Consider the following 24,947-nt stretch of genomic DNA (forward strand, 5'->3'; position numbering starts at 1 on the left):
TATGAACTAATGAAGAGTGATCCTTAACTACGACAGGAGTCATAGGGATTCATGCATGAAAACAGAAGCCTTAACTATGTGTTAATACATGTTTGATAATTAATGCATTAATTAACATTTAGGGTAAACTAAATCAAACAGTCTCTATAAGAAGGAATAATACATATTTGGACTTTGAAATAAATTTAAACAATTTATTATTGTCAGAATTTAAACTACTGACATCAGCAGCTTCATTAAAAACATTACTGAAAGGCACAGGATTAGTTTGTAATTATTTTCACTGACCCTCCTTATCAAACATATAAAATACTAAATACACTATTTAAATACACTATCTTAAAAGGTTTTGTGATATTCTTTCCTATCAAACTAAACTACTGTGACTTACATCAGTTCCTGAGGAATCGGTTCCCAAAAAATAACCAAACAGGAAATATGAACTAAGGTCAGGGAGCGTTTGCTGGGATCAGATTCAGAAGTTCTCTCTGCATCCAGACGCAGGCCGTGATCATACTGTACCTCCATTCTCTGACTTTTTGAAAAGTCACACAACATCACTTAACTGGGCTGAGTACTTATATAGTTGTGTTAGTACATGTGTATTTGATAGTAAGTTAATGATAATCATGAGCTGAATTTGGTAAGTAGTTAACAGTGAATTAATTATGATTGTGCCCCCTCAAGTAAAGTCATGACATAAGTATACATTAACAAACCATTAGTTGATGTTAGTATATGCTTAGTTAATAATGAGTTAATTATGATTGTGCCCCCTCAAGTAAAGTCATGACATGATGCACATATCACACATCATTAACTAATATATGAATAAACACTAGAGTGCCATCCTTATTCCTTTACACCCCGGTACAAAAAAACTAAAATAAAAAGTATTTGTATTTTATTTTTATTTATATAATTAAACATATATGGACTTGAAGCAAGCCATAAACATACCTGTAAGGACACACATAAGGCACATTTACATGTAAAATAGCGCACGTCCACAAGCTAATGCTAATCAAAGCATATACATTTAAACGACAAAAATACAAATACAGTTAATAACTGCACATAACCTCCTGAAAACCCCAATAAAACATACATGTAAATATGTCTTTAATTAGTAATTCGGCTTACCAAAGCAGTCAACATTTATTAGTTTAAAATGCCAGCAACACAAGAAAAGCACCAAGAGAACACCTAGCGTGCGCCACTAATGAGTGTCCCGCCAGAAACAAACCTTACATACTTTAGTTCCGGGAATAAACTAGGCCTATGACTATTTAGCTATGACTAAATGTAAATGAACTATAAAAATCAGAAAACAGTTTAGATCAAATTAAATTTATTAGTGGTAGTTAGTCTATTTTCCACATTTGATTAGACAGATGTAATTAATGGCTATGTAATTAATGGCTAAATAATCATGTGCCATTGCAATTATTTGTCACAAAGCTGCAGATGGCAGATTATGATATTACAGTGTAAATTATGACAGTATTAAATCACGTTTAATTCAAATTCAGAGTACTTCTTGTTTACTCTTATGGAGGCTGATTTATTTAGTTTACCCCTAAATGTTAATTAATGCATTAATTATCAAACATGTATTAACGCGTAGTTAAGGCTGCTGTTTTCATGCATGAATCCTTATGACTCCTGTCGTAGTTAAGGATCACTCTTCATTAGTTCATATCTTAACTAATCATGAGCTCATGTTGAAGTAACTATTAATTTAGGTATTAGTTCATGGTTATTCATGTACTGTTATTGTAAAGTGTTACCATGTTTTGCTATGTACATGTTTGTTTTTTTAATTAAAGCGCTCAGTGAATTCTGTTGCCTTGAAACTGATGCTGGTGCCATTCATTTCAAATTTGATCCCGGCTGTACCTGCCTGCCAGCATGGTGGTGTAAACAGAATGGGTCATGTGACTACCGGAACTCTATAAGTGTCGCATCATTGCTGAGAGCATGGCATGGGGCTGAGTCGGCATGGGGGAAAACAATCCTTTCCCCCTGACTGGAAAAGCATGGTGTTAACCCATTGAGACCTACGTAGAATCACTTCTGTTGCCCGACAGAGAAAGATGCATAGAAAAACTGAGCCGTATTGGATCGGATTGTTCGTACAGTATTTGTGACTGGACAAAGAACCCAACGGAATGGCCAGAGATGTCATTTTCTCATCAAAATGCATGCTACTTGGCCAAATATTACATAGCATATAGCCTACTTCATGATTCACCCAGTGTTTTGATGAAGTTTATTCAGTGTTCATGAAATTAATGGATTTAGAGTATGTATTACATACATTTAACATTTTAGAATTATCATAAAACAGAGTCTTGTGCTATGGAATAGATATTTTTCTGAATATGTTGTGTGCAGTGCAAAGGGCATTCATGTTTAAGTTTGTTTGGGCTAGAATAGAAACATAAAATGTGCAGAGTCTAGTCAAATGTTAATTTACCACAGTACCATGTTTAACATTTGTCAAAAGCCTAAATGCCAGTTAAAGATGAGCTGTTTGGCATCAATGACACGAGTTTAGATCAGTCAGTTTTCTGTTGTCTTGCATGCATGTAGCTTTATTTGTTTACTTATTCGTTGTTCTTGTTGTTAGTACAGCCATGCACAAATGAATTCCTAGTTCCTAGGGTTTCAGCATTTACATTTTACAAAGCAAATTTGGAGTTGACATGTCAGTGTCACAATATTATTCAAATTGCCTTCAAAGGCAAAGTTTTTTTTATTAGTTTTTTATAGCAATCATCTTCATCGAAAGGCTCGGTGATTATTATGAAGTAGGCTATGTCATGTAATATTTGGGGGAGCAGCAAGCATTTTGATGAGAAAATGTCATTCGTACAAGTGTGTGACTATATATCAGCTTGTGATATTGAAGCACAAGTTAACATGAGCCCAGCCCTTCCCACAATGAAATAAAAAAGACTACATCAATAACCATTCTGTCATTTTGTGATAGCATCATGATAAGATGCTTTAAGGATGTTGACTGCTTTTTTTATGCAGTTTGACTCCCGTGACAAGTATGACTTTATTGTCGTTTTTGTTAAATTTATGCCATTACAAGTGATGGAATCCCTTATTTTTTTAATGTATTAGAGGTGCAAAACACCACACAGCAGTTTTATGGCACCGCACCAAGCAAAATTGTAATTGTATTCAATTGTAATCATTACAAAAAGTAAAGCTCAAGCACCTAACAACGTCTATGCATGTTAATTCAAATAGCTTGTTTTCTACCACGGCATAAAGTGTTGGCCACAAGGGACATGTTAAAACAGGTAGTTTGTCAGGTAGTTTCAGGGTGTTCACAATGGACATAACTGTGCCTGCAGAGTGTCTCTGGTTAACAGGAAGTTTGTATATGACCTCTTTGGTCGTGTTAAGGCAGTTCATGTACAACCTCTAGGGTCGCATCGAGACAGAGAGGAAGTTCACGTACGACCTATGCGGTCACATTGAAGCAAACAGGAAGTTGATGTATGACCTCTGCGGTCACGTAGAGACAGCAGAAAGTTCTGGGACGACCTCCTCGGTCGTATCACAGAAGACAGGAAATTCAGGGGTGACCTCCTTGGTCACAGTCGTGCAGCCAAAAAACTCATGGACTTGAGCGGATTCCGGACCAAACTCATGGGTTGGAGGAGCCTCTAGAGAGGACTCTTGGTTTTGAGTGGCCTCTGGAGAGGACTCTTGGGCTGGAGTAGCGGGCATCTTGTCCAAGGACCCTGACGTGGCGGTCATGACGGGATGAGACTCCGGAATGGCAGTCATGTTGAGCACAAGCTCTGGTGCGGCGGCCATGTTGTAAATAGGCACCACTGGACCAGGAGTTACAACTTGACTTCGGCATTGTAGATAATTAATGAACCCCCAAAAATCCAGAATCTTAAGTCCTACAACATTCATTAAAAATTTCAATAAGCTTTGAGTCATTATATTCCAACCCCACAGAGAAAGTCCAAAATAACTGACCAAGACCATCCTTTGCTGGCATAGGGCAGTTAAGTTCTTATGTCGTGCCCTCCACTCCTTCTTAATGGATGGAGGAAGGATTTGAATTCCCATGCCGCTGGATCTGAAGTGATCGAGTTTTTCTGTCACGGAATGCTCTAAGACTTAAGTAAGATCCAATTGGCGTTTTATTGGGAAATCCAAAATCAGTGTCATATGCCAGGCAAAGGGTCAAAATACTTGCAAAATCCACCAAAAACAGGAAACAAGAAACCAGAGAGAGTGCTCAGATATGCAGAGTGACAACTACAAAAACAAATGACAAACATGGCATGGTTTAAACAGACAGAAGCTAACAATGAAATGAGTTACAGCTGAATGCAATCAGTGGCAGGGAAGTCACTAAATCTGTTGACAGAATCCTAAATTGGCAACACTTAATGCAATAATGATGAGTCCAGACAAAGGATTATGGAAGTTGAAGTTCATGGCTGAGGGAAGGAGGGACAGGGAAGGAGTGCCCTCAAGTGGCCAAGCAGATAAGTATATCTTTTCAGAAGTTGAATAAAAGTTGAATAGAGGGCCAAACACAATGCTGACAAATCCCTGACTTTGTATGCTTTATATGCTGAATTAGTTAAATGAATATGCCCATTTGTCTTTCGATCATGTGTCTTTAGCTAAATTTTGTGCATATTTAAGGTTGTCTATTTGGAAGTAAAATATGCTGTTTAAAAAAAAGTAATCCAAAGTGAGAAAAATCTGGAAGCAAGTGTTAATATTATGTATTATAATAGTATTATAATAATTAGTTTAAATTTTACTCTTAAGATCAGTTTCATAAATTGTTATACTGTTGTGTAAATGTAGGAGCAAAAGGAGCAAAATTAAAACAAAATGTTACATTTCTAAAGCAAAAGAAAATTTTAGTGACTCAAAGAGCATTTGAAAAAATGGCCAAATAGCATTGCATTAGGAAAAAAATAATAAACCAAGTGGCATCTGCAAGCAAATAATCAGAGCTAGAGTCACAAATGTAAAAATCACATCCATCACCACTAAATCCACCCACACTCATCTCTGAGACCTGCTCAGATTTTACTATGCTTAAATAATTAAATAATTACACACTATATTAATGCCAAATGCAGGGGCGGATCTACCGGGGTGGCACTAAGAAAAAGTTTTGCCACCCCCATCTGCCACCCCAAAATTATCACAGAATAAAATATAAATGTAGCCTAAGCAGTGTTTTAAGTAATGCTTTTCAGCGGCGCTTCAATGTGATGACCTAAAGAAGTCAGCGTAACGCAAAGCATTGGCAAGAAAACACGTCTTTCAATAAACTGCATGATGGTTGCACGCGCACGCAGCGCGCCCAGTGTAGTCAGCTTCATTAACAAATGACTCTTATGAACCGGTTCTTTGAGAGTCAAAAACACAGCGCAGCCACGTTCACTTACGATTTTTTTCCCCTATTTGTACGTGAATCGGAAAATTACTGCTTCTCGGCTAGCTCAGAAGTCCTATGAGAAATGTAATCCCATCCGAATATGTCTGAGATTCATTTTCGCAATTTTTTGGCGAGCTGATTCACCGCCCGCTCCACTTTCATCATGGATAAAGGTTTTGTGGCATCCGACGAAACAATAACATGAAATCAATAAGAAGATCCTGATCACAGAAAATAATAGCAGAGTAGGTAAGAATCTAAACGTATTTTAGCTTTTCTCGATTGCTAACACAAGTGATTAAGTTGGCCTAGTTCGATGTCTAATTGTACGAGACCTGACACCTGACGTCGTTCTTCCTGAGACTTGTATGACTGAGGTGTGAGAAAGTCCTAATATGGACACCGTACATATGCCAGCCCATGATCCCAACATTATGAAAGGGATTAGACAAGGGCAGAACTTCTGGATCTGCACAGGTGAATCAACAGACTAGGTAAGCAAGCAAGAACAATAGCGAAAAATGGCAGATGGAGCAATAATAACTGACATGATCCATGATAACATGATATTTTTAGTGATATTTGTAAATTGTCTTTCTAAATGTTTCGTTAGCATGTTGCTAATGTACTGTTAAATGTGGTTAAAGTTACCATCGTTTCTTACTGTATTCACGGAGACAAGAACCCTCACTATTTTAATTTTTAAACACTTGCAGTCTGTATAATTCATAAACACAACTTTATTCTTTATAAATCTCTCCAACAGTGTAGCATTAGCCGTTAGCCACGGAGCACTCCTCAAATCCATTCGAATCAAATGTAAACGATATAACAGTATACAAAACTCACATAATCCGACGCATGCATGCCACATGCATGAGGAACACTTTGTAAAGATCCATTTGAGGGTTATATTAGCTGTGTAAACTTTATGCACTGTTTAAGGCAAGCGCGAGCTCCATGGGCGTGGAGCAGGAGAATTAAAGGGGCAGTAGCCACTTCGGTAAAGTTGGTTTTATATTCGCACATTCGGACTTCTGATAAATTCAGACTTTCCAATAAATGTGCAATAAATTAATGTTTGCGAATTTTAAGCAGCGACATGATATTGACAACCAACGATTGTCAACTTACAACATTTTTCACAGTCGATCAAAATAGGCAAGTACTGTTTTAATGGTATATTTACTTGTGAATGTCCACTGAATGTCCAATGTAGTGTGATTAACAAGGCTATTGAATACGGATGTCCAAATGTGCGAATATAAAACTAACTTTACCCAAGTGCAGTAGCCCTGAATCGGCTCATTTATAATGATGCCCCAAAATAGGCAGTTAAAAAAATGAATTAAAAAAAATCTATGGGGAATTTTGAGCTGAAACTTCACAGACACATTCAGGGGACACCTTAGACTTATATTACATCTTTTTAAAAAAAGTTCTAGGGCACCTTTAAGCGCGTGCACCACAACTATGAAAAGTCATGATCCATGATCCAAATTACGATTCACCATGGCAACAGCACCCAACAAAATGACGTCCACATATTTCCGAGTCAATATAGTTTAGTTCTCATCACTTATAATATCAGACGTGACAACTGGCAGAACCGTAAGTTATTGAACTAATATTAATTTTCATGGTATCCCACATGCAAAAAAAAAAAAAAAAAATTAAGTCCATTTTTTTTTTATTTTGCAAATTTTCTGCCAATGGAGTTAGAAAAATAAGGAAGTGGCTATTTAAGTTGAAATTGCATATTTTCTTAGCTACAGATGTGTCATGACAATACAGGAAGCAATAGCAAGTTAACACGTTTATTGATAATATGAATGAGGAAAGTCACTGAACAGAGAATCACGGATGGCGCAGGGACTGAGATGGTCAGCGTGGAAACAGAGCGAGATGGTGAGACGAAGTGCGCTGGTGATGATGACGACGACTGAATCCAGACATAGAACGAAATCCACGAAGACACCGAACAGGAAGCACAAGACTGGAACGCCGAACAGGACCAGGATGGGACACACAGCACAGAGACATCAAACAACGATCTGACAAAGGAGATGAATTATAAATACCTTTATCATTATTAAACACTCGTTAGTCACTTTACTTTCACTTTTAGAACATTTTCTTCTTTTTTATTGAAAATAAATGCCTCTCTGATGTGATATGCAATTAGAAAAGTGAGAAAACCGAGCTCGAAACCCGGGTCAATCACTTCACTAGCCAGTGTTACATGCCTTACACACTACTGCGTACACCACTGAAACCGTTGAACTATATGTGTCATTTTTATCCTTGTGTGACACTGGTGGGTAGTGTAAATTTGCACTTAGTAATAGACACTCTGAATAATCTTTCAGTTTTTCCGTTTACATTAAGATTATTTATATTACCACATGAAGCCAGATCTTTCCCTATCCAATCTTTTTTTTCCCTCGTCTCATGAAACTGCGTACACACAAAACCACTGAAAACGGCTCAAAACTAAGTATACATGCAAGACCAGTATGTGGCGCTGTAATACTGCCACAGAGATACGCTTAAAACAGAGAATAAGACTTGGAGCATGCGCATAAACCTTGCGCGTTGTATTCGAACTTTAGTAAAGCTAAGAAAAAACGCTTTATTTTGGTTCAGTAGCTTCTGCAGCACGAACGCAAGCATCTAGAGTCTGCTATTGTTGTTGTTGTTGCTGTTTTGTGCTGTTAGTTGTGTCTGACTTGTGTCGACACATGGGGTGATGACATCATCGTTTCACAAAATATATGGATTGGCTGTACACACAAAAACGCAAGGGTGTCGTTTTCAGATTTATCCACTCTGGGACCCAGTTTCAAAAAATATCAGATTCACCTTCTGAAAATGCTGGATTTGTCTGGACGAAACGCCTATCCGATACAAAATTTTTGCATATACACCTAAACGCATCTCCGTGTGGATGGGGCCTAATTTGATCAGGGCGGGTTTTTATTTCTCATTCCATATAAATATATCTAGTAGTAGAGCTAATGCAAGGACTAGAAATCAATTTTTCTTTTGCTGAAACTTCCTAGTCATCATGGAAAGCGCAGCTCATGGTTGCATAGCAATGACAGACGCCACGGTAGCAAAAGCGCTTTGGAAAGAAGGAGAAAATGGTGCGGCTGCTTATGTGACGCGATATGTGAATGGCCCCTTAGAACTGCAACCTTTTCTTTGCATATCAGACAGGTAGCAACTAGAGAATAATAATAATAATAATAATAATAATAATTTAGCGGGCCGGATTATGTTTTATTTTTTAGATCAGTTGCGGGCCGGGTGGAGGGGGCAGTTTGAGACCACTGGTTTACAGGAACAAAAACAAACTTTTTCATTAAAAGGTGTTATTTTCAATTTAAATAGAATAATAAGCCACTATAGTTGTTACATGTGCCCTGGGTCCGTGCTCTATTTTCATTATATGGACTCCATTTCCCACAAATCCTCACTAGGAATCAATCATGCACTCACACCTATTTCCCATCAGGTTCCCTTTGTAAACTGCACTTACACACACCCTCATGGCTGAGTATTGTTTAGCCTTTGTTCTACCTTGTCTCTGTGTTCCTTGCCATGTCTAGCCTAGCCAGTGTTTTTGACCCTGGACTGTTTCCTTGTTTATGATCGTTTGCTGCCTGCCTAGACCTTTGCCTGTGTTTGGATTACTGTGTTTTGCCTTGGCTTCTTGTTACTGTTAGCTTGTGTTTGAACTACTGCCTGTACGACTATGCTCTTATTAATAAAGCCTGCACGTGGATCTCCAACTCTGTTGTCCCACTCCCTACATTACAATAGTGCTGTTACCAGTAAAATAAAATCAGTATCAACAAAAGTCATCATTGCACTGCAGATGTGGGATGTACAGAAGCTGACTTTGAAATGGCATTAGGCTATATTTACAAAGACTATTTAATGCAGAGGGGGCATTCATGAATTTACACTGTGATTACATTTTTTTTTTTTTTTTCATTAGATCAGATAACATTTTAAGCTGTCATGTTACAACATGCCCTTCATACTGTATGTTAAAATGTGCCCCATATTGGGCATGTTTTCACATTTTACTTCCATTCTTTCGGGGTAAAGAAAAAAGTAAACACTGTAATAATGAAACAAAGCCACATAATTGTACTATATGTGTGAAATTAACATGGAACCAAATTAATACTCTAAACCCCATGTGGATTTACTGAGAAAGTCAAAAAGTGTTAGGTTGTGCTCCGCTCTTCCCTACATCATGTTATATTTATTTTGTTTGCTGTGGGACAATGACCAAAAAATACACTTAAAACATAGCATACAATGAACATAAATATTGATCATTTTGTTTGTGTGCTGTAATCCAAATCTTCAGAATTCATGCTCAAATGTTCATTGCTTCTGGAAACATGTAGAAAATGTAAACTGACAACAATGTGACAAGAAACTGAAACCTTTTTTTCTTAGCACGCTTATGTAGAAATGAAAGTAAAAGTGTGGCAGGTTCAGGAAATGTTGATAAGGAAACAATTATCAAACAGTGGATAAGTGCCTCGAATCTGCTCAACTTGACAGCTGAATCGACGACAGCCTCCTGTCCCACATACTTTATCTTGGAGATATAAGGTAACTTTTCCTTCAAATTATTAGGATGCTTAAAGCTGACTAAAATTTTTAGTAGTAGTAGTAAGTAAAATGCTGGCAGTTTTTCCAGTTAACAGCTGTTTACTGTAATTCAACAGTACCAATACTGTTGTTCATTTTACAGCTTTACTGTAATTTCACAGTAAAGTACTTGCAGCAATGGTTACAGCTATAATTCTACAATACAAAAGAAATACATTACATAATACATAATTAAAATCTTTAGTATAGTGTATAATGTTTACAGACATGTCAAACTATATTTTAACTAGAAGAAGAGTAAATAAATAAAGAATAAATAGATTATGGTTCATCATTTGCTATTTATTAAAACACAGGCAGAATGGGCATTGATAAATTGGTTGAAACTGACCCAAACTGAATCTCAGCATAAACACAAACAGTAAGTTAAGAAAAAAGAAAATAGCACTTGCTTTAACCAATACAAATAAGAATAAATTTAAGAATTTGTTCAAAAACTAAATTCTCAATATTCATTTACCCTGATGATATCCCAGAGCAGAACACAAATGTTTTTAAAAAGAAATTCGAGATCTGTAGATGCATACCATGAAAATGAATAATAAGAATACATAATGAATGCTTATTTTTGAAACTATACTGCTCTATATTTAAACAGTAACAGTTTTAGGAGGAAAAAACAATGTCAAAGAGAAAAATGTATATTGCACAGTCCAATACAATGAGAGGAACTAGTGTGTGAATAAACCATAAGAAGAAACAAAAACAAACAAACAAACAAAACATCACACCAACATTGGAAGGATCTAGCAAGTCTGATTAAACTGGTCAACACACCCAGGTCTGAGAAGAAAACATTAAGAAAATGTTAGTGACAACACTTTTATATTAAACAGAAAATTAAATGTTTAGTAGATGAATGTAATTAGAAACTAACTAAAGTAAATAAATGAGGGTGTATGTTTGTTACAGTAGAGAAAACAAGTCAAAATATCATCTTAACAGAAGCAGGGGCCAAAACATGCCCAGACAGTATAGCTGTGTGTAAAAGGAAGTGATTGTATGTTTTCAGCCAGAGATGAGTGAATAATTAAGTGAGTGTCTGTAAGCTATAGGGGTGTATTCTGTATGCAACTGGAAACATGTATGTGAATTTGCCTTTGTCTCACAAAATGCAAAGATGGTACTGCATGTGTATGTACAAAGTTTGCAAGAATACATGACTCTGATCTTACTAAATCGGAAATACATGTAAATCAATTTAAGGGTTTCTATAAAATAATAATAATAATAATAATAATAATTTTCGCAATATTACTCTTTATATTACAGCAGTTCCAGGCAGGTCCAAGTAGTTCCAGGCATCTTGAGGATTTGTTTGACCGCATTACAGTTCCATATCATTTTGCCAAATGATTTCAGTTATATCAAATGTCCTTAGAACCTACAACAGCAAAAGAGACAACATCCACAAAGAAATTGATCAAGCAAAAAACATAGCAAACAACATTATAAAAATTACAGACTTTTTCATGTTTTATTATCTATGGAATGCATAATCTCATTCTCCCGCTTATCCCATACAAATGCACACACATATAGTGCAGACACACACTTGCACATGGACATGAACAAACATTGAAACTTTATCAATAAAATAGTTTTGCCATTCCTCAGTTGCGATGTAGTCTCTGTTCTTGAAGCACTTCTCCATTACTAGCTCTAAAATTACATTTTGAATTAGCAATGGAGGTTTCGTATCAGATGTGTAAGAAATAATTACACACAAGATTGTTTAAGGACAAAAACCTGACAAATGTCTTGAAATACAACATATGAACAATGTCTTGAGGTGTGGTGAGCGAGGAGGAATAACTGACGATGGGCCGTTGAATTAACCCTTCGCCGGGAGTTTGACTGACAAGCGACCAATCTAACCAATCAGAACGCGACCATGGTCATGACACATTAAAGAGCCACAAAACGTTTTTTATTGTTTGAATTTATTTAATAACTACACGGTTTGAAAGCTGGGACTTTGTTTAATATCATAAGTAACCTGCTTTGTCTTGTCTGTCGATGTGTTGCCAGTATCCTCTTTGCTCCGCAATGTATTTTTCACTGCGTGTGGCGTGACAGCGCCACGGCTTGTCGGACAAAGCAACAGTAACTAAGGGGGGCGGGTCTTTGCGAAGGGTCAATTGCGCTTGGAGTCGTGGCTGCATTACAACCTCAGATGTTCATTATTTTTCAAATAATGAATCGGCCCGTCGTCAGTTATTCTCAAACCTAGAGAACCTAGCCTTATAATCGGAGTTTGGAGAACACTGACTAGTGAAATGCCTCACCCCCCATTGAGAACTGTCTGTCTGGCCGCAACACGCAATTTGCACCAAGTAGTACAGTCAAAAATATCTCACGAAAAAGGTGGTTTTTACAAGTTGATTGCAACATAGTAAAATGACAACAAAGAAATAAACTTACCTTGAGCAGTTTTCTTCTTTAGCAGACGCAGACGGTAAGAGATTTGAAGAAACTCCGTTGACTGTTTGCTTCTGCACTCTGGAGACAATGAGAACTTGTTGAAGATGCCCCGCCCCTTTGTGCTGCTTTTTACAGCGCAAAACCGTTTTTCTCGGTTTACTGTTAAAGGGGACCTCTATGCCACCTTTTAAAAGATGTAGCGAAAATTAACTCAAAGGGGAAATATTAATAATTATTCATAACTCATTATGATTATTAATTATGATTAATTATGAATATGCAAATCCGTTAATCAGATTAACTGGACGTAGCTACATTAAAATTAACATTACAATCAAATAACCTGTTCGTCCAGTGAACGCTCAGTGTTGATTGTTTATTAATTCTAAGAAATGTCAATTTCCAAGTTATGGAAAAATAATATTTCTTATTGTACTGTACTACTCAGAGCACGTAGTCCGGATCTATCACTTAAGAGGCAATTCATTAGCAGACGGAGTCAGAACCAAACGTGTATTGTGCACAATCTTTATTAACTAACTCACAAACACATAACTAAACTAACAAACACATAACATAACATACATAAAGGGTCACACACACACACACACACACGCAAGTCAGAATGAGTAATGATAGAGTTGAACCGGAAGAGATGCTGTTACTAGAGCTACATGAAATGTCAAAGGCAATCTGGAAAGGAATCATCAGTTTCTTCAGCAATAGCAACGTAAGTCTTACAAATTAATACTAACTCGCTGTTTAGTGTTAAAATGTACGATACTTGCAAGATGCCCTTAGGCTGAGGAGCATCGGCTCTGCCATCTGAGGAGAGATCTTGGGTGATTCAGTCCGAAGTTATTGCCAGTTTTTCCATGTTGGATGAGGAGCACATGGCTCGTTTGTAGGCCGAGGCCTACAGGCCTTGCAGGCCTGGCCTAGGCCGGCCGCAAGGAGATCGATTCGGTCGTTCAGAAGCAAGGAGAAAAAGAGGGGGAGTGGCACTGTTCGCTGGTTTTTAACCTCTGGTCAAAGTCACACCTCTCAGTTGTTGACTGGACCAATGAAGATGTTGTAATTCTGGGTGGCAACACCCCTCCTGTCAGGGCTTTTACAACCCAGAAAGATTAACAAGCTGAGTTCTTGAATCAGAACTATTAAAGATTCTTTTAATACTGATGTGTTGCACAGGTATGGATGTACCGCATACACAAGCATTTAAATCTTCCCGCTACGAACGTATAGACACTAAACATGGCATGATTGAAGTTACCGTGCAGGTCATAACATTTAACAATCATCAAACATGTAAATACAATGAGTACAATACAACATCAGTAATAATGGATACCATTTCCTGAGAAGGATTCATTTATAGCACAGTCTGTCTATACATTAATGCCATAGAGTCTGTGTTCTGTGTGGAAAATGCAGGGAAGATGCAGATTTTCTGTGTCTCTACTCTGTTCTCCATGCGGCAACCGCATTCCTCGGCGCAATAAACTTGTAACTGAAAACTTCCCGGGGGATGGGGACAGACTCCAGAGTGAGCTTAAAACTATTGGTTAACTAACCAATAATTGTGTCTGATTTGCCTCAGTCATTACAAGATGTATGTGAAGTTATCCGCTTGTTAAGTCGTGACATAAGGAACGCCATTTCTGGGTCCAGGCCTCGACGTTTATGAGCGCTATTTATTCATATTAAACATTTAACATTTTAAAGTTAAACATTTAAAATACTTACCGTCTACATAACAGTCTCCGTGTTCACAGCGTCACGGACATTAATATTTAAACGATTTATAAAAGATGAATCACTGTCTGGCCATCTGGGATTTTGGTATGGAGATAAAGGTTATGATTATAATTTTTTGGAAGTATTACACCACATCATGTGTGTAAATTAGCCCCATTTGTTGTTTTCTTGTGGTATGAGATAGAGCGTTTGGAACAGGAAACACTCCAGCGTGACGTCAGACTTAATAACCGAATGGCTCAAAAATCCCATACAGTTAATTTTTTATAGTTTTTTGAAATTGACATGTTTAGGGTATGAGCCAAAACAAGCTGTTTTTGTGTTTGTCCCTTTAAATTCAAATGAGCTGGTGCTTCCGTCCACCTTTTCAGATGAGGGCTCCGGCATGACAGCAATAACAAAACAGGTCAGCAGTTTTGCATCTGTCTGGCAAGCAATATCCCTTGTTTGGCTGCTCTGTTCTGATGTGCTGGCCTTTTCAAATTAATATTCCATTATTAGTACAAGCCTCATATCTTTACAGAAAACATATTCAATTTAAAAGTCAGTCATCTGATTGTACTGTGCATAATAAATGAGCATTTATGAATTACGTAGATGGGAGCACGGCGCGAAAAAATCATGATGCCATCGCGTGCTGTCACAAACTTTATAAGTCCTACATGTGATTATGAGCTTGACAAATTCAAGCGATTTACTTCACATTGCTTTCCTATGCAATTTTTAACTGCAACATTCCTATTAATGATCATTCTGGTATAGCATGTGAAGGCAGTATCAGTGAAAACAGACAGACAATGGTGGTGTTAGCAACAGAAAAGCTCTTTCGTAAAGGCAATTTGGAAAACAAAAGCATGATACTTCTTCTGGAGGTGTAGCTGGATCACGAACAGTTGGCAATTTTGCATAATAGGTCCCCTTTAAATGCAGTAAACACTGTACAGCAAGTGCTTAATTTAATGACCATTAGCTGTAAATTTACATGATTTAACTGTTTATTGAAATAAAAGTATTTTACTGTTGGAAATTGGCTGTAATTTTACAGCAATTTTTACAGTGTATTGACAACATAAAATTTAACTTATAGATTATTTAAACAAAAACACACTTTAATGTCTAAAAATGAATAACATTTCTCTAATTGTTTGCTGTGAGACAATGACCATAAAAAACACAAAAACACAACATAAAATGATCATAAATATTGATCTTTTTTATCTGCGTGCTGTAATCTGAGGATGTGGTCTTGTGAGGATGTGGTCTTGTATAGCTGGCTTCTGCTTGCTGCTGCTTGATTTTATGCTCTCTCCAAAAGATCTTCCACCCCTGAGAGCTCTAAACGCCCATTTTATAATCACTATTGACACACATTATCTCTTCACTTACACACTTGTTGCTTGTCGCTTAACATACTTGAATCAATTGCTCTTTTTACTTGCATCAATACATTTCTTTGCATTTGCAGTCAATGGCATTAGCAATACACGTTCTTTACTGTACATTTGATCAGATTTCTTCTTTCTAGACATTTCATTCCTAACTGTCTTCATATATGGTAGTTACACACAACAATGCTCTTCTCCATGTTCACCCACACACATAATGCATCATCTTTACAGGATGTGGTACACGTAAGTGCACAGTGTGTGTTTTTGTCACCGTAAGTAAACTTCATGGCCCATCGAGAATCTCCAAGATCTTTGATTTTCTGCTTTTTGATATTTCTTTTCCTATAATTTAGATATTTTTCTATTTGTTTGGATGAAAAGACTCCATTTCTCTTGACAATATTATCAATCTAATGGTATATTGTAACTAAATTGGTCATTGTACATTTTTGTGCTATTGCATTTTATTTATTTATTTTATTCTCTATAAAAGTGGTTATGTCTATGCATAAAGGTAGGGTTAACAGTCTAAAATAAATCATTGGAAAAAAAAAAAACTATCAATATAAGTTATATTATGATGGATTTTTATATATCTCACATTAAATACGTTTAGCTGTGATTGTTTACATGTTTGATGTTGTCAATACATTTATATAGTACATACAAAAATATGTTCTGTCCCTGTAAATATTGCCTACTAATACCTAAATATAAATAATGAGACCTGGCTGGGTTCAGTAAGAATCTTAACACCTGATTAAACAAAGACAAACAAAACTGATCTAGAAACAGAACAAAAACAACTCAAAACAACAAACAGAAAATGAAATGTAACAGATTTTAGATTTTATGAAATTGTTGTATTTAATGGACCACTTACACAACAGTTGTCACTGATTATCAATTAAAGATATATTAAAGATATATATACGTTTTAACAAAAACAGTTTATAAAATGATAAACCTCGGATTTGAACCATTATAAAAAATAGTAAAAGAGAGTCAAAATTATAAATTATTAGTTTTTTTTTCCAACTGCTTACACATAAAATCACACAATTTCTGAAACCTGACACTCAAACACCAGAACCACACACCAAATCTGCAAAACCATACACTATTCTCAGCCTTCGACTTCATAAAACACTTTTTGCAAAACACAACACAACATTCTCTATGTAACACACAAAAATCTAACAGACAGGAATCTTGATTTCCTTTTTCAAACACAACCATTGTTTCTGTCCAACTACACATGGTTGATGTATTTCTTTTCTTTTGTATTGTGTAATACTGTATTCACAACCACAAATGCTTACAGTTTCAAACTTGCATTTGTGTTTACAGTGAATTTTTCAACATCTCTCTGCCAATTACTTTTTTAATCTTGTACAGAAATGTACATAGAAGCTCATGAAAGAAGAACTTTAGGTTTTGAATAACTGTATGTATATTCTATTTTTGGATATATCATATACATACAGTTATTAAATGTGTTTGCAAAGTAAGACAAATGTTTACTTTTGAGATGTGTTTGTGATATTTTGAATGCAGTGATGTGATTCATTTTGCACTTTGTGTGTGCAATTCTTGGATTTGTGTGTAAAGTTTTGGGAAAAAAAAAAGAGGCAAAGTTTTGAAAATATGTGTATAAGCAGTTGAAAAAACTGTAAATGAAAGATGTCACCATTTCACCATTATGTTCAATTAGTTTGTGCTCATGGACATTTAGGGCCCTATTTTAACGTTAAGTGCATGGTCTAAAGGGAACTTAGGGTGTGTCCGAATCAGTGCATGGTCTAAAAGACCAGTGCATGGTCTAAAAGGGTTGTGTAATGAAGCGGGACTCAGGCAGGGATCCAATTGCAAGCTTTTATTAAAAGTGAGTGTGGTCGTACAGGCAGGGTTTAACAGGGGCAGACAGGAACAGCAAGGGACTGGCAGAATCGTGGTCAGGATACAGGCAGTAGATCGAGGCAGGCAGATATCACTCACAAGGTAAGGTAACAATAAACAGTCCAAAGGTATGCAGCAGAGAATTGTAAACGGGTAAAAGACAGGCAGACAGGATAATAACGCTCGGAATTGTACACAGGGTGAAACAAGACTTCGCAATGAGGTGGTGTGCGTGTGAGTCTTAAATAGTCCAAATAATGAGCTTCAGCTGTATGTGGCAATTGGTGATTGGTGTGGAGTGTGTGCATGTGACTGGAGGATTATGGGAATTGGAGTCCAGGAACTGACAGTAATTGTGACAGGTTGTCCCTATTCTCTTAATGAGTAATGGGTGTGTTTTGGGCATAACATGCAATAAACCAATCAGAATCTCATCTCTCATTCGCTTCAAAAGCCAGTTGCGTTTGCGCCATGGCGGATTCATTATGTACAAGGCTGAATTTGCAAGCAGAAAAACTGAACGCTTCTCTAGTGAGGAAACGGATTTAACCTCGTGCACGAGCAGACATCTATGGGAAAAGCTGGATTCCACCAAAGCATTTTTATCTTTATGTACACAATAATAATCTTTTTCATTGTAATCCTTTTATTTTTAATATTTGACATGTTTGTGTGCTGCTGCGCGTCCCTGTGTGTGTAATAAGCAGAGTATACGCGCGTTGTGCACCCACCTATAGGCGCATATTACTAACGCGCTCTTTGAATAACAAAATATATCGCGCCATTAACTTTAGACAAGGTTTCAGTTGGTCAATGGCGCAGTCTATTTCAGTTGCCTCAAAATAGCAACACGCCAACAATGCACCTGAACACACCTCGTTTTCAGACCAGCACGCCCATGGGTGCACAAATGGGCGCAAATGCATTTGCTATTTAAACAACGTGGGGCAGGATGTGAAAATGATAACTGTGTCGGGCTGAAACTAGCAAAACACACTTGCCAGGTGTATGAAAGGGCCCTAAGTTTGTAACTTTTTAGTACCTTGTTTTCTTTTGTTTGTATTTCCCACCACTCTTTAGTTTGTATGGTTACTGTCATTAGTTTGGTTCATTAGTTTGTGTTATCCTCATCTTTTGTATATAAGTCATGTGTGTTTCCCTTTTAGTTTGTCTGGTCAAGTTTGCATATGGTGTGTTTTGCTTCTGTCTCTTTGCCTGTTCTGTGAATTTTTATAATTAAATCTGTGTTGGAACTTTATTCCTGTCTTCATCTGTCTTCCTGCAAACACCCTGTGACAAAAGGCCTGTTTCAACCTCGATTTTCACCAAAAGGTGACAAGTAATATCGGTAATTTAGGAAAGCTGACCAATCAGATGATCTCAATTTCATGACAAATTTCTGACAAAATAGAAATGAATTCTTTTATGACTTTAGATGATTTGATTAATCAACTTTCAAATTTACCAGACTGTCCTCCAGAAAACCCCCAACCCTATAGGCCGTTTTTTCAAGCACCTTATTACGACCTATAGTTGTTTTTTTATTAACAACTACACCTACCCCAACCCTAAATGGGCGTATTGGTTGGAGGACATGTTGCAATTTACTATAATTTACCTGAGTATAATTGTTATTTTATCACAGCTAAATATGCATGCTTGTTTTTCTTTTTTTTTTTTTCTTTTTTACTAGACTGACCATGTACGCAGTTGTCACCCTGCAAGACTCAGATGAGGTGATGGTGGTAGCATCAAAATGGTTGACCACAGACAAGAAACAAAGTTACTGGCCCCCATTCAGATCACCAGAGAAGTGCATGGAAGCTGTCCAGAAAGGACTTAAACCTGAAACAGGAGGGAAACCATGGGAGAAATTAAATATTAGCTTTCACACTGAATATGGTGATTACAATTTTAAAACAACTGTTTGAATTCTTACTGTTTGTTAAGTTCTCAAATAATGTAATAAAATCTTTATCTTACTGCAGTCTCATTTGACAAGGCAAAAGAGGGGCAAAAAGTAATTAAAGAACAAAAAGAACGGTAATATACACTTTGTTTCCAATAACTTTTTTTTTTCAAAATGTTTGACCTTTGAAAAGGTGAAAGAACTTATTTGTTCTGTTTTGTTAAAGTATTGTTTATTTTAAAATAAAGGTCAAATAAAGGCTTTGGAATACTAAAAAGACAAAGACTTGAAAATGCTGTAGGAGTGTTAAAAAATCAGTTACAACAGTTTCCTCCAGTACCACCTGCATCTACTTCCAGAATGGATGGTGAGTCTACTATTTTTTTCTAAGTTTTTTTCCCCCCTTTTTTGTAATTACAGCAAAACTTATTTTACACAAACAGACAAGGATGAGCTCCTCCAAATGCTGAGAGACATCAAAAGCACAGCTCAGGAAAACTCTGCCATGTTAAAGAAACTACTGAAAGACAACACAGTTTCTGAAGCCCCCAGCAGTACCAGTGTGCTCTCTAAAGATATTAAAACAAACCTCAATCTGCCTCTAAAAACCTTTGACGATGTGGACAGGATTGAAAGAGAGCTCAACACTGCAGCATCACGCAAAAAATATGTGAGTCAACACAGCATTTATTAAACATTTAAAGGGATACTGTACACTTATCTGGTCACAAATGCAAAATAATCCTTACTGGAATGTTCCTCTTGTTCCATGACCATTTACAAAACAAATACATAAAGTATGATATACTGAGTCAAAGGGATTATTTTTGTTTATCTTGTAGAAAAGTTTAAAGCTTCTACAAGGGAAAAGTCCAGGAAGACCAATATACTGTAACAGTACAGTTTAATGGTCATTATATAACATAATTGATATTTCAATGTGTGATTGACAGTTAGAATGAAAGGTAACCCTTTATTTTAGGGTATTTTAACTGGTTGCTTATTAGCATGCATATTACTACAATATTGGCTATTTATTAAGCACATATTAATACCTTATTCTGCATGACCTTATTCTACCTTCTTAATCCTACCCAATACCTAAACTTAACTTAACTTAACTATTAATAAGCAGTAAATTAGGAGTTTATTGAGGGAAAAGTTGTAGTTAATAGTTTATATGTGTTCCCTACTAAAATGTTACCGAATCAAATATCAAAAGTATTTTCCTCACAGGTAAAATATCTGTCAGGGCTTGGAGGCATTGGGCCCAGGGACATTACTAAGAATATTATGCAGAAAGTCTTTACAGATGATCTGGCTAAGGAGTTCAACTGGCAGGGGAGAGGAGATAAAAGACCCTTCTCTAAGCTAATTTTAGCAGATGTAATCAGAGGTAAAGTAAATGCTGCATGAACATCTCCCACATAACAACTTTTGTATTTCACATATATTTTGTCTGACGTCTTCTTCACATTAAAACGAAAACATCAATGGCATATGAGATTACAAACTATCCTGAAGTTTTTTTGTTTTTTTTCTTTTTTTTTCAGATGCTGCATATAGGCAAAATGTAATCAGGGTTAACTGTGAAAATGAAATTAAAAAATATCTGAGTTACAGAGCTGATCGACTCAGAAAGAAACCAAGAGAACAAGGAGGTGAGTAATAGATATTATGTGAATGCACTAGGGGTGTAACGATACGCTCAGGTCACGATACGGTACGTTTCTCGATACGGAGTTCACGATACGATACGTATCACGATATTTTGAACAAAATGAAACTGAAATTCAAATAAGATTTATTAAAAAAACATGAACAAATTTCAATAATTTTCCTTGTTGTACATACAAGATCACATTTCAATAAAATAAATAAATATAAAATTTTAATAAAAACCTTCTGTATTCAAATTAACAGTTGAATAGGGCTGTCTGTCACTGAAAAAAAATGTTACATTTAACATGAACTTAGAATTATGAATAGGGGCCGTTCACATATCGCGTCTAAAAACGCGTGGAAGGCGCGGCCGCACCGCTTCTCCTTCTTTCCAAAGCGCTTGCGCTCCTGTGGCGTCGGTCGTTGCTATGCAACCATGAACTGAGCTCTCCAAGAGGATCAGGATGTTTCTGCAAAGGATAAATGATTTCTAGCCCTTGCATTAGTTTTACTACGAGATATATTGATGGAGATAAGATATAAAAACCACCATGTATAGCTATGATCAGCTGTTCGGCTGAGCTTTTGATGTTTTGTTACGGAAAGGCCATAGCTGATCGGTTGATTCTTGTCACACGACCTGCTGTGCGCTTGCGGCATTCTGAGAAGTTGAGAATTGCATGCGCGTCGCGACCACGTTGATCCCATTATGAGCGCGCCTGCCGCGCGGCTACATTTGAAAATAATAACTGACTTGCACGCGGAAAAGACGCAATATGTGAACGGCCCCACAGAACTTCTTAAAGCAAAGCATCGCAAGCGTCTTTTGCTTTTCTGTGAGCACAGCTGTTCCTGTGCACTGCGGTGAAAGAAAGCCACGACTTTTCTCACGCGACCATGCAAGAGACTTACATGAGAAACGTTTAAACCTGCTTGCAAGATTCAATGTGTGCCCGAAACACTTACTGAACTAGAGAGCTGATTGAGACACACCATACGATAAATCGTTACACCCCTAATACTTATAGTAATTTAAAAATGTGGTAGCATTGGATCTGGACAGGAAGGATAACTCTGGGAGTTGGAAGGGGTGTGTCGCGATTCTGCCTTCTCACATCGCGATACAGGTTCGTGGACCTGCGTATCGCGATTTAGGTTTCATATCGCATATCGTTACAGCCCTAGAATGCACTCATGGGACTATTTCTCAAATACATTTGAACTGCTGACACATTTAAAACAAATGCAGTGTTGAATGCTTAAGCTTAATACATAGTGCTCAGTGTTACAGTATGTAATGCATGAATATAAAGCACATTATATAATCTCCCCCCCCCCCCCCAAAAAAAAAAAAAAAAACCACCAATAAAATGGCTTGAAAATGGGAGTATCTTCTAATGCCATGTTAAAAAACCATGACTATATATTTTTGTGTATAATTCCCATACCCTCTACAGGTATTGGCCTTGAGATCCCAAATGTGATTGCTCCTACACCAGTGGACAATGATATAGAGATGGAAGAATTTTGGAAACTCCTTGCTGACTAAGTTTTCAATCATCAATCATGGGTCATATAGACCTATTACACATGAAACGTCCATTTTCGTCAAGGAATACATGTTATTTTGGTCACACTTTAGGGTCCAATTCTCCCCATTAAGTAGGCTAACTATTGACTTTTATCTCAGTAAATTCTTAATACTACTAGTGCTGGGCGATATAACTATATCGTTACCACAAAATAAAATGTCTATCATTAGAGACTTTGCTATATTGTATATATCGCTATATATGCCTGATCACAGATACATAAACATGAGAATCAGGTTAACTGTTGTAATGAATGATCCATAATACAAACTGGAAATACAGAAGAGACTGTTTAATGCTATTGATATAGGTGAAATATCAGTGTTCTTGGAACTATAGTGACCAGTTGGTAACACTTTACAATAGGGTCCCATCTGGTAATGTTCATTAATGTAGGCTATTAACTAACATTAGCAATGAGCAATACATTTTTACAGTAGTTATTAGGGGTGTAACGGTTCACGTATTCAGGGCTTTCGGTTCGGTGCAAGTGTGTACCGAATGCGTTATATTGCAACATTAAGGTCTCCTATTAATCCTATTAAGCTCTGCATTTTGTTACTTTTGATAAGAAACAAAGTGTCATCCTTCAAATTCTGTCCACGAAAACATGAAATTCAAACAGAAAGTGCCGTTTTGACACGCTTTCCCAGCAAGCAATAGCTGTCATTTCACCGTCTCGGTTAACTATAGACCCGATATAGTCCGGCTATGTGTAACCCACTTTTAGCCAAAATAATCTTTCATTTGGTTACATGTCGTTTTTGCCAAAATATTGCATCATGTAAGCAAAGTCAACAGTGATTACAAGGTGTTTGGTTTCATATCTTTGACATGTTATATTGCGTAGGCTGTGTGTAGCCATGATTTAGCTCGTAGTCAGACCGGCTATTTGTAGCCCACCTATAGTCAATCCTGATTTATTGTAGTTTTTGGACAGGAAGAGCTTGAGATGGTTGATATCTCATCATGTTCGCAATGTCAATGATTTCTACAAGATGTAAGTGGCATTTCATGACATGGTCTATATGTAGTCACGATTTAGCTCTGAATTGGATAGGCTATGTGCAGTCTGTTTTTAGTCCACCTGGCGAAATCGAGGCAATCTATAGTCTAGTTTTTATGGCTTGGCTATACCCAGCTAACACACGAGGTAACAGTTACGTAATGTATTCGTACTTTTTGTTAATGTCATGACTTACTTACTGACAACGTAACTACGACGTCGCATGCCAGTAATTTCATTACCTTCAGATTACCATCTCACAACGTCGTCAGTATGATCTCCTAACGTTATAAGATTACCAAGAACGTTCCAGATACGTCCTCTGTTCGTAATATATTGGTAATTCCATGACTTACTAGTAACGTAACTACAACGTTGTATGGATGACTGCTTTTTATATATAGTGACGTGACATACAGCGCGCGCCTCCACAGTATGTTGACAAGAGAGTAAAGTTCATTTTTCTGAGAGAAGAATTTATTTTTCCGAGGTGACAACGAATAAATGGCTTTTATAAAAATGTATAAAGTTAACTTTGGAAAGGCGTAAAACCTTTTTTTTATTGTTTTGTTTACGTTAGTGCAGGTGGCCATTAGAGTTGCCATGGCAACCGGGAAAACATTCAAGCCGCTGGAGAGGACAGCGTCGACATTTCTCCGTGTTTCTCGTCAGTTTTATAGCAATAAATTTCAACAACTGCGTCAGATTGGTTAAGTAACATTACCCACAGTCTACTTTAAGTACTTTTGTAAATATTTTTACCTCTGTGATTATATGGTATCTTTCCTTGATCGTCTGAAATATATGTTAGCAAAATGTTACCCTAGCATAGCATATGTTTTTAATGATACTGAGTATAAATGAATTGAATAAAATAAATAAAATAAATGAATTGAATTCATTTTGAGTCTGCATTCATTGTTCACAGCTGTTGGAATAGCCTTTAAATTAGTTTGGGCAAATGAGGACATAAATTAGGTTAAACTACTGCATGTCCCGTAGAAAAATAAAATAAATATAAAAATTACCAACTGATTACCAACACACAACTTATAATACACAACGTTGCCACTTATAGGCACCTTTCGCTTTTCCGGTTGCTACGACGTAAATAGTTAGTCGCCACGACGAAAGTTTGGTCACCAAATTACGTTGCAGTTACGTAACAGTC

The 24,947-nt window shown here is 36.7% G+C and overlaps 1 protein-coding gene across 3 annotated transcripts; it reads left to right on the top strand.

The window, feature by feature from the left end:
* Window positions 1-9,921: 9,921 nt before the first annotated feature.
* On the top strand, window positions 9,922-24,673 carry LOC125275518. Of its 3 annotated transcripts, none has more exons than XM_048202521.1 (8): window positions 9,922-10,078; window positions 19,301-19,509; window positions 19,596-19,650; window positions 19,765-19,883; window positions 19,960-20,186; window positions 20,753-20,912; window positions 21,070-21,177; window positions 22,636-24,673. In XM_048202521.1, exons 2-8 carry the CDS (start codon window positions 19,308-19,310, stop codon window positions 22,725-22,727), a joined length of 963 nt encoding a protein of 320 aa, XP_048058478.1. In that variant the 5' UTR covers window positions 9,922-10,078; window positions 19,301-19,307; the 3' UTR covers window positions 22,728-24,673. The 3 variants fall into 3 exon arrangements, with proteins under 3 accessions (XP_048058478.1, XP_048058479.1, XP_048058477.1); XM_048202520.1 differs by lacking the exon at window positions 9,922-10,078 and adding an exon at window positions 15,702-15,951; XM_048202522.1 differs by lacking the exons at window positions 9,922-10,078; window positions 19,765-19,883 and adding an exon at window positions 15,699-15,951 and having other exon boundaries at window positions 19,937-20,186.
* The last annotated feature ends 274 nt before the right edge of the window (window positions 24,674-24,947 follow it).

The sequence above is a fragment of the Megalobrama amblycephala genome, linkage group LG9 (assembly GCF_018812025.1).
Source record: "Megalobrama amblycephala isolate DHTTF-2021 linkage group LG9, ASM1881202v1, whole genome shotgun sequence".
In the NCBI taxonomy this organism is placed as follows: domain Eukaryota; kingdom Metazoa; phylum Chordata; class Actinopteri; order Cypriniformes; family Xenocyprididae; genus Megalobrama; species Megalobrama amblycephala.